Below are 10,652 nucleotides of genomic sequence, written 5' to 3'. Positions count from 1 at the left end.
TGCTCACAGGATCCTGGTTGCATTCTGCTCACAGGATCCTGGTTGCATTCTGCTCACAGGATCCTGGTTGCATTCTGCTCACAGGATCCTGGTTGCATTCTGCTCACAGGGACTTTTTCAGAGGACACTACTCACCATGTAGGAATCTTCTCATCTGGATGATCCTAGGAGCCACAGCACCTATTTGTCTTCCCAAGGTACAGGCCAGATTTCCAATCATGCTGTGTGCAGGGATGGCACTGTCAGGAGAGCAATGCCATGTCAAATGAAAGTAGTATAGAAGGCAGTGACCTTATTGTTTCCCAAACTGCTTGTTAATCATGAACTGCAGCCCGGCTCCCTGTGATCTCCAGATCGAGAAAACAAGTTGTATGTGTTGTAGAGGATGGGCTAACAGACGGAAAAATCCTATGTATAGATCAACTGGGGTTTTGGGTGCCTTAGACAAAGAGGTAAGCAGTATGGTAAAATGTGCAAAGAAAGAAACCTGCAGACAAAGAGAAAGCCAGATGGCAGATAGTAAATACGGAGAGACAGACTAGCTTCCCCAGAAACAAGAGGGCTGACTAATCTCTTACTTTATGTAATCACTACGTAAAAAGGTACAAAGGGCTGGAAATGGGGAGTTTCAGTTCAGCTCTAGCAATAGTTCCTTCAGTCCTTCTCCAGAAGCTATTCTTTTCTCTGAACAACTTCTGTTAATGTCTGTGAAACTATTCCTTCATTCTAATATATATATATATATATATATATATAGAAAGCTAGCTCCATAGAGAGAGATGGGCTTGTGGTGAAGGCAATGGACTGGGAGTCATGAGCAATTCTTGGCTCCTTCACAGACTTCCTGTGTGACCCAGGGCAAGTCTCTGAACCCTCTGGGTCTCAGTTTTCCAGCTGTGAAATGGGATAATACTTCCTTTGTCTGTCTTGTCCAGTTAGACTGTAAATTCTTCAGGACAGGAAGTGTCTTTTTACTGTGGGTTCATGCAGTGCCTAGCACAGTGAGGCCCTGTTCTCAGTTGGGACCTCTAGGCACTACTATAATAGAAATAATTAATAATAATTAATATATACACACTCAGTAGGTGATTTTTGATACAATCTCAGAAATCCACCTGCAAGGGAGGGATGGGTCTGTTTGATATAAAGAGGGGCAATAGTTCTTACAGACATCCTCTCTCAAGCCACCAAACAGCAGTTGCCAAGAGAGATGAGACACTCCTGACCTAAACAGTGGGCCAAATCCAGATGTCAATATTCCTCTTTTAATCTGGCCTTACTAAAACAAAACCTCCATTTCATTAAATGTTTGGAATCAGATATGATCTCTGGGGAGCAAAATCCCCCTTCTATATATGTGTTCTTTATTAGATCTGGGCTAAACTCCAACAGTTTGGGATCCCCAAGGGCTTTCTAGTTTTCAGTTGTGAGCCTGCCACCCACAGGCCAAATTCAGCCCTCCTGTAACTCCTTTGAAGATAGTTGGATATCAGGTCACTCCGGTTTTGTGCTGAGTTTCCAGTTTTAAACAAGCCCCCAAATTGAATGTGAAACATCAGCTGAAATTGCCAAGTTGCACCTGTTTGGGGATCAAAACCAACTTGTTTCCACCCAAAACCCTACATTACCTCAGGTTTACTAGAAACTATTCAGCCAACATTCACTTAATATTCAGACTAGGTTTACTGAGAGATTTTTGAACTTGGCAGACATTTTAGCAAACCCTGCCTGAACTTTTGGTTTATAAGAAAAGATATGAAGTTTCATTACAAAAGTTTCACACAGTTCTAGTTTAAACTAGCTTTTCCCCCAGTAACCCTCCCCCAAACCCTCCCAGCCAGAAGCCCTTTGTTATGCACCATCAGCATTTGATTTCATTAAGTGGCGGACTGCTATATTGTCAGTCTCTTACCTCTGGGTTTCTGTCTGACATACATGGGCTGTTGTCTGCACTAAATTGTCACTCAAGCAGCTCTGCAGGGAGGTGGGACTAGTGGGGCTTGCAGCAGAATTGGCTTGAGCTGTTCCGCATTCCAGACACATGATCCACGCTGAGATAGTCTATCTAGTAACAGCCTAAGCAGCTGCGGCTCTGGAACTGGTCCCTGCATAGGGGATAGGAGAGGATTTCACAATTGAATGGGGATTCCTTTTGCTAAGTCGGTGCCAAATATTTTCCCCTCTTTTCACATCACTTTTTTTTTCACTTTTCATGTTCCTTTGTTCTTTGTACTAGGATTTAAACATGAACTTAGTGCTGGTGAAAGCCACTAAAGAGAGCGCCCTGGAGATTTAAGTTCTACTTATGTATCCACAGACAGTACAGAAAGTAGCAATACACGCTTCCTTTACAGCCCTACCAACATGGGAGGTGTTAAACCCACCTTTGGAGGAGAGCAGGTAGTTCACTCTAAATGCCCATTCAGTCCTTGGATGCTCCGCAAGGAATGCCACTGGAGTTAGTGCCAGGTTTGGTTATACTTTTTCTGACGTGGATACCTGTCCCCTGGGACATTTACAGAGAACACAAGCTCATTTCACAAAAGCCACTGGATAGCTCTCAAACTGTAATTACTTTCAGACACTACAGATCTGAGCTGGATTCAGACTTGGAACTAGAATTGAAATGGTCTTTATACCCTTTCCCAAAATAAAGCTTACATGTAGCTATCTAAAACACAGTGGTTGCTTAGATGAATCAAATAAAAACCTCTAGAAAGAACTAAACAATTAAAATAAACAATATGTCATATTTTCAAGAGATTATATCAAATTTAAGGTGGATCTCATAACTTTTACAAATGTCTCCAGGTGACCTCTGAGTTGATCAGAAATATGTCTTTTTATGCATCCTTTCTTCCCTTAATCCATTCTGACACTGAAGGTGCAGATTTTTTTTTTCTTCCATCTCCTTTGTCTTGCTAAAGACAAAAGACATAGTTAATGTTAGTCCCAGTGTCACTGGCCACCTGTTGCATTTTCAGACTGATAGTTCATCCATTTAATGTTGGTTTTTGTGTTAAAAGATTGTTTAAATCCGCTCAGAAGATGCTGAAAACTTTAAAATTCAGTGGAAATTTAAAATCCTGTCATAATCAGGCCTAGCTCCCATTCATTTCAAGTGGAGTTGCATCCACTTACACTAGGAATTAGTTTGCCACACATATCTCACAATCTAAGGGTATGTCTACACTACAAGAGTAGTTCGATTTAACTTAGGTCGAATTTGTGGATTCGACCTGATGAATTCGAATTTGTGTATCCACACTAAGGACACTAATTCGACTTTGTGAGTCCACACTAACGGGGCAAGCGTCGACATTGGAAGCGGTGCATTCTGGGCAGCTATCCCACAGTTCCCGCAGTCCCCGCTTCCCTTTGGAATGCTGGGTAGAGCCCCCAATGCCTTCTGGGGGAAAAATGTGTCGAGGGTGGTTTTGGGTAACTGTCGTCATTCAACCGTCACTCCCGCCCTCTCTCCTTAAAAGCGCCGGCGGGAATTCTGTTCGCGCACTTTTCTGGTCAGTGACAGCGCGGACGCCACAGCACTGCGAGCATGGAGCCCGCTGCGATCATCGCTGCACTTATGGCCATTGTCAACTCCTCGCACCTTATCGAACACCTCTTCCACAGTCAGCTGCTGAGAAATCGGGCGAGGAGGCTCCGGCAGCGCGGTGAGGACGTGAAGTGTGAGAGTGGCACAGACCTCTCACAAAGCACGGTACGCCGCGCCGTGGAGATTATGGTGGCAATGAGTCACGTTCATGCTATGGGACGGCGATTCTGGGCCCGGGAAACAAGCACGGACTGGTGGGACTGCATAGTGCTGCAGGTCTGGGATGAATCACAGTGGCTGTGAAACTTCAGGATGCGTAAGGGCACTTTCCTTGAACTGTGTGACTTGCTGGCCCCTGCCCTGAAGCGCCAGGACACCCGGATGCGAGCAGCCCTGAGTGTGCAGAAGCGAGTGGCCATAGCCCTCTGGAAACTTGCAACGCCAGACAGCTACCGGTCAGTAGCGAACCACTTTGGCGTGGGCAAATCTACCGTGGGGGTTGCTGTGATGCAAGTAGCCCACGCAATTGTTGACCTACTGCTCTCAAAGGTGGTGACCCTGGGAAACGTCCAGGTCGTCATAGATGGCTTCGCCGCGATGGGATTCCCAAACTGCAGTGGGGCTATAGATGGCACTCACATCCCTATCCTGGGACCGGCCCACCAGGCCAGCCAGTATATTAACCGAAAGGGCTACTTTTCAATGGTGCTGCAAGCACTGGTGGACCATAGGGGACGTTTTACCAACATCTACTTCGGGTGGCCGGGCAAGGTTCATGACGCGCGTGTGTTCAGGAACTCTGGTCTGTTTAGACGCCTGCAGGAAGGTAGTTTCTTCCCGGACCACAAAGTAAGTGTTGGGGATGTGGAGATGCCTACAGTGATCCTCGGGGACCCAGCCTACCCGCTAATGCCCTGGCTCATGAAGCCCTATACAGGCGCCCTGGACAGTGACAAGGAGCTCTTCAACTACCAGCTGAGCAAGTGCAGAATGGTGGTGGAGTGTGCTTTCGGACGTCTCAAGGGGAGATGGAGGAGCTTACTCACTCGCTTGGATCTCAGCGAAACCAATATCCCCATTGTTATTGCAGCTTGCTGTGTGCTCCACAATCTCTGAGAGAGCAAGGGGGAGACCTTTATGGCGGGATGAGAGGTTGAGGCAAATCGCATGGCTGCTGATTACGCTCAGCCAGACACCCGTGCGATTAGAAGAGCCCAGCGGGAAGCGCTGTGCATCCGGGAGGCTTTGAAAGCTAGGGTCTTCAGAGAGCAGGGTAACCTATGACTGTCCAGTCTCTTTACAGAGAATCTGAACCTGCCGCTGTTTCAGTTACTATTAACTTTTTTCAGTGGTTACATACCCCGTTCACCAGGTTTCCCCCCTTCCAACAGACGTTTAAAAATAAAGTTATTGGAACATTTTTAATTAACAAAGTTTTCTTTACTAACGAATTCTCGTTCAAGGGTTCCAACAGGGACGCAGACTGTGGTGGGTACGGTGTGCAGTGATGTACAGACCGCTTCTACACTCGAGGACTGACAGGCTCCTGCTCCTACAGCGGTCTCTGGGGGGAGGACGGTTACCGGAGGGTTTGCAGGAAGGGGTGGGTTTGCAGGAAGGGGTGAGGGGTGTGTGGGAAGGGTGAGTAGGTGTGGGGGGATGATGGCTCTGGCTGGGGCTCAGGGCATCGGAGAGGTTCATAGCTAGGGTGGAAGGGCATGGTAAGGGCAGCCTGCCTTGCCATTTGTGGATGCCAGGCACTCGGACCCTGGGGCAACATACACCTCCCAGACTGACCTGGGGCAGCAGACACCTCGCAGAGTGACCCGGGTGCCTAGTGACTGCACTCTGTGTGTGACCTGCTGTTGATCCTGCCCCCATGTCTGTACCCTGTTAATGGTGGCTGTCCTATGCAATTAACAAACCCCTCCCCCCCCTTCACACAAAGTCTTCTGCAAAGAAACATGACGGAAACAGTAATGAACAGCAAACTATTTTTAATACTCAACTACACAGTTGGGGGATGAAACTGGGATTTGGGATCGGGTGAGCCAGGAAGGCAAGCAATTCTCAAACTTTAGGGAATGAGAGCTGTTTGGTACATGAGCGCTCTGCTGGGGTGGAGTGACAGTTTTCACAGCCCCTAGCGCCCCTCCTTCTTGTGATTTTGGGTGAGGGGGGGACAGGACTTTGTGGCGGGGGAGGGCGGTTGCAGATACAGTTCAGGGGGGCTCTCTGCTCCTGCCTGCGGTCCTGCAGAACATCCACAAGGCGCCGGAGCGTGTCCGTTTGCTCCCTCATTAGTCCAAGCAGCGTTTGAGTCGCCTGCTGGTCTTCCTGCCGCCACCTGTCCTCCCGTTCGCTGTGTGAGTGCTGCTGCTGAGAGAGGGTCTCCCTCCACTGGCTCTGCTGGGCCGCCTCGGCTCTGGAGCAGGCCATCAGTTCAGCGAACATCTCGTCCCGAGTCTTTTTCTTTCGCCGCCTAATCTGCGCCAGCCTCTGTGAGGGGGATGCCGGGGCAGTTCGGGAAAGAGCCGCAGCTGTGTGATGGGAAAAAGGAAGTGATTTCCTTCCAAAGATACATGTTTGCGAACACTGAACACAGTCTACTCAGTTTCTGTGAACAAGACCATACAGGGCACCTAATCTCATGTGCTCTCAGGACAAGTTCGAATTTTCGGCATTCGCTTTCATTGCCTGGGGTCTTGCACTGGAGATCGGACAAGCGGGGCAGGACAGCAGAATCCGTGTAGCAGCCAGGCCTGGTAAGCAGTAAACTTTAGGCTGCTTAACAGTTAATGGATAGCAGTGCCCTCCTGCTGCAGGCAATCTGGAAAGCATAAAGTCTGACTCTGTTCCAGCCCCTCGCGGCTGTCCCCAGGAAAGATCCCTGTATGCTTTTCCTCTGCAGCCTACAACACGTGGCTGTTAAACGACGGTCATTGTTATGCAAAGGAAAAGTCAAGCATTCACAATAGTAATATTAAAGTAATTCCCCTAATTAGATGCAGCAGTCGCCGAGCGAGATCACCCTGAGGCGGGTCTCCAGGAGAAACAGAGAGCGCATGCTGCGTGAATCCCTGCACAGACCAGGGCCCTATGCTGCCATGCTGGTCGAGGCGATGCTCCCATTATACCTCAGGATGGCCTGGCGCGGAAGAGTGTGCTTCCACGGAGCACCCAACAAGGCACCTCTCCCCAGGAACCTCCTGCGGAGGCTTTTCGAGTACCTCTCAGAGAGCTTCGCTGAACTGTCCCAAGAGGATTTTTGTTCGATCCCTATATGCATTGACCTTCTTTTTATATAGTTTTTATTCCTGTTTTGTTAAAAAATAAATGTTAACATGTTTATAGCACTTACCGACTGATCCTTCCCCTGATTCGGAGTCCGGGTTAACGGCCGGGGAGGGTTGGTAGGGGATCTCTGTGAGGGTGATGAAGAGATCCTGGCTGTCGGGGAAAGCAGTATTGTAACCGCTGTCGCCTGCCTCGTCCTCCACAAACCCTTCCTCATCTTCCCCATCGGCGAACATCGCCGAGAAACTGCCCCTCGACACTATCCCATCCTCAGAGTCCACGGTCACTGGTGGGGCAGTGGTGGCAGACCCACCGAGAATGGCATGCAGTGCCTCGTAGAAGCGGCATGTCTGGGGCTGGGCTCCGGAGCGTCCGTTTGCTGCTTTGATTTTTTGGTAGCCTTGTCTCAGGTCCTTGATTTTCACGCGGCACTGCGTTGCATCCCGGCTATATCCTCTGAGTGCCATGGCTTTGGAGACCTTCTCGTAGGTCTTTGCATTCCGTTTTTTGGAGCGCAGCTCCGAAAGCACAGACTCATCGCCCCACACAGTGATCAGATTCAAGACTTCCCGGTCAGTCCATGCTGGGGCCCTCTTTCTACTCTGAGATTGCATGGACTCCTCTGCTGGAGAGCTCTGCATCGCTGCCAGTGCTGCTGAGCTCGCCACGATGTCCACACAGGAAATGAGATTCAAAATGGCCAGACAGGAAAAGGAATTCAAATTTTCCCGGTGCTTTTCCTGTATGGCTGGTCAGAGCATCCAAGCTCCGACTGGCGTCCAGAGCGTCAACAGAGTGGTGCAGTGTGGGATAGCTCCCGGAGCTAGTAAGTTCGGTTTGCATCCACACCTAGCCTAATTCGACATAGCCATGTCGAATTTAGCGCTACTCCCCTCGTCGGGGTGGAGTACCGAATTCGAACTAAAGAGCCCTCTAGGTCGAATTAAATGGCTTCCTGGTGTGGACGGGTGCACGGTTAATTCGAATTAACGCTGCTAAATTCGAATTAAAGTCCTAGTGTGGACCAGGCCTTAGGTCCTGATCCTATCCTGAGCTCTGTATGGGTGAGCGCGTGCATGGATCCCCACTGAAATCAACTGGGCTCTGTACAGGCAGAGGGGTCCACCCATGTAGTGCTCAGTGAAGGATCAGGGCCTATATATGGATATGATAAAACAAGTGCAGTCACAAACAAAGTGTGCGAAAGAGAAGTCATCCTTTAAGGGGACATTATAGTTTCTCAAACACCATGAATTTTAGTCTGGAAATTCCAATCTAAATTTAAATCTATTTTAAATTCCAAGTTAAAGTTCCACTTTACAAAACAAGCAAACAAACAAAATCGAAACCTTTGGGAGGATACAAATATACAGAGTCACCCACACAAATTCTGCCCTATGGTACCTTCCTGAGCACAACGAGTCACTCTAAGTCAACCTTATTCATGTATATCACAGGTTCCTCTTATTAGTGACCATCAAAAGGACCTTACCAGAGTCCCCTATGATCATTGATCCAATCCCAAGCTCTTAGGCTGGAGGAGGTTCTACACAAGCTGCCTTATCACTGGACCCATCTTTTTCTTCTGTGTACTTTTTTTCCAAAGGGGATGCTAGTCTGCAGCCTAGGGTTAAACACATGTTACTATCCATTACTTTTGTTGGCAATCCTTTTATCTGGCATGAATTATGATCTCATGGGATCCAGTACAGCCACAGTCTTTCTGTGCAACTTCCATGCATAACACAAAAGTAACTAAAGTAATCAGTAGCCTATTATTTCTATACCAGAGTAATCAGTAATATGTAACTGATTCCACTGAAACCCCATAATCAGTAAATCCTAGAAGATTAATTTGGAAAGTAACATTTATGCCTTGCAGTTAACCTTTCCAAATTGAGCTTTCTACAATTTTGCTAATGATAGCAGTAGTGTTTCCTTCTCCCTCCACTCAGGGGCGGCTCTAAACATTTCGCCGCCCCAAGCACGGCGTCATGCTGCGGGGGGGGGGCGCTGCCGCTCGCCGGTCCTGCGGCTCTGGTGCGCGGGACCAGTGGACCCTCTGCAGGCACGCCTGCGGGAGGTCCACCGAAGCCGCGGGACCAGCGGACCCTCCGCAGGCATGCCGCCGAAGGCACCCTGCCTGCTGCCCTCCCGGCGACCGGCAGAGCGCCCCCCCGCGGCATGCTGCCCCAAGCACGCACTTGGCGTGCTGGGGCCTGCAGCCGCCCCTGCCTCCACTGTTTCAATAAAACACCTCAAGAAAACTGCATGCAAAGCATGCAAAAATATATACATGATCCAATTCTGACTTGTACACACTGCAAGGAAATTTAACTGCAGAGAAAGATAGGATGTGCCCACAAATACAGTAAGTGGGCATTGCATATTTCTTGAATTAATGTAATCTTTTGTGGAGAGTATACATAGTTCATATGCTTTATTTTACTTTTAGGAATGTCTTCTTGGAAACACTACAGTACTGTAGAAACTTAGCTGGGCTATCATTTTATTTTTTAGAGACACCAGGTGGAGGTATTATCTTTTATTGGACCAACTTTTATTGGTGAAACAGACACGCGTTCAAGCTTACACAAAGTTCTTCTTCAGGTCTGGGAAAGGTACTCAGAGTGTCACAGCCTAAATCTTTGCAGGCTACCATACAAATCAATTTGGTAATCAAGCTGCATAACCAGTTGTTGACCCCTGTTCTAGTAAATTGACACTTTAGCCAAGGCTGTTCTCCTTCAATGTGACCTCAGCATGCAGTTCACCATATCAGGAAATCCAAGTGTAACAGTTCAGAAGAAAATGCAGCCTTCCATGTATGTTTTCTTCTGTTATTTTTCTCCCCAAACCAAATGAAAACCATTCTCTCTGTGGGTGTCAGGATTGCAGCTCAGATCTGCAACTTAGCCATGTAGAGCACAGGTGTCACTGTACTACCCTGGTCATGTGCTGGTAACCTTACACTTCTTGTAACCTTACACCTCAGATATCTGGAGTATATATTTTAGGTTTGCCATAACGAACATATGAACTTTTGTGAACAATACTCCAAGACCAGTTCTTCCCTCAGTTCAATTTAAATCCGTTAGGCTTCATAATCAGTGAAAGAGAATAAATGACTTTGATACTGAATACTCCCTCATATAAGAGGCAGACTGGCAGCAATATTCTAGAGAGAACAGAAGCTTCTGGGATGGGGAATACAGTGAGTAATGTCAGAAGGACCAGAGACAGGGGCAGGAGTGGGGTGGGGAGTCTAAAAGACTGTGACAGCTGGAGTCAGTCAAAGAGAGGAAAACTGACTGTCAGTTGGGAGCCAGCAGCTCAGACTCTAAACTGAAGTAAGTTGTTTCCCAAAGCCCTAAGGAAAAGGAGTTTGCAGCTAGAACTGGTTGGGAATTTTCTGAGGTTTTCATTGCAAAATGACAATTCATTGAAACCAAAATGTTTCACAGAAATTAGGGCTGTTAAGTGATTAAAATAATTAATCACAATTAATTGCGTGATTAATCACACTTTTAAACAATAATAGAATACCATTTACTTAAATATTTTTGGATGTTTTCTACATTTTCAAATATATTGATTTCAGTTACAACACAGAATACAAAGTACACAGCGCTTACTTAATATTTATTTTTGATTACAAGTATTTGCACTGTAAAAAAACCAAAAAAAATAGTATTTTGCAATTCACCTAATACAACTACTGTAGTACAATCTCTTTATCATGAAAGTTGAACTTACAAATGTAGAATTATGTACAAAATAAACTGCATGCAAAAATAAA

General features: G+C 47.1%; 1 protein-coding gene across 1 annotated transcript in view; it reads right to left on the bottom strand.

Annotated features, from left to right (window-relative positions):
- LOC123350618 (pseudouridine-metabolizing bifunctional protein C1861.05-like) overlaps nucleotides 1–2,414 on the bottom strand; it is a 50,359-nt gene extending 47,945 nt beyond the window's left edge. Inside the window, exons 1-3 of the mRNA XM_044989279.1 lie at nucleotides 2,385–2,414; nucleotides 1,913–2,105; nucleotides 136–239 (exon numbers count right to left, since the gene is read on the bottom strand). Coding sequence (XP_044845214.1) covers nucleotides 136–239; nucleotides 1,913–2,043 — 235 coding nt within the window. The 5' untranslated portion in view covers nucleotides 2,044–2,105; nucleotides 2,385–2,414. The remainder of the gene's footprint in view (nucleotides 1–135; nucleotides 240–1,912; nucleotides 2,106–2,384) is intronic.
- Nucleotides 2,415–10,652: the final 8,238 nt, after the last annotated feature.

Source organism: Mauremys mutica, chromosome 1 (assembly GCF_020497125.1).
Source record: "Mauremys mutica isolate MM-2020 ecotype Southern chromosome 1, ASM2049712v1, whole genome shotgun sequence".
Lineage (NCBI taxonomy): Eukaryota > Metazoa > Chordata > Testudines > Geoemydidae > Mauremys > Mauremys mutica.
This window is presented reverse-complemented; position numbering and strand designations above follow the sequence as displayed.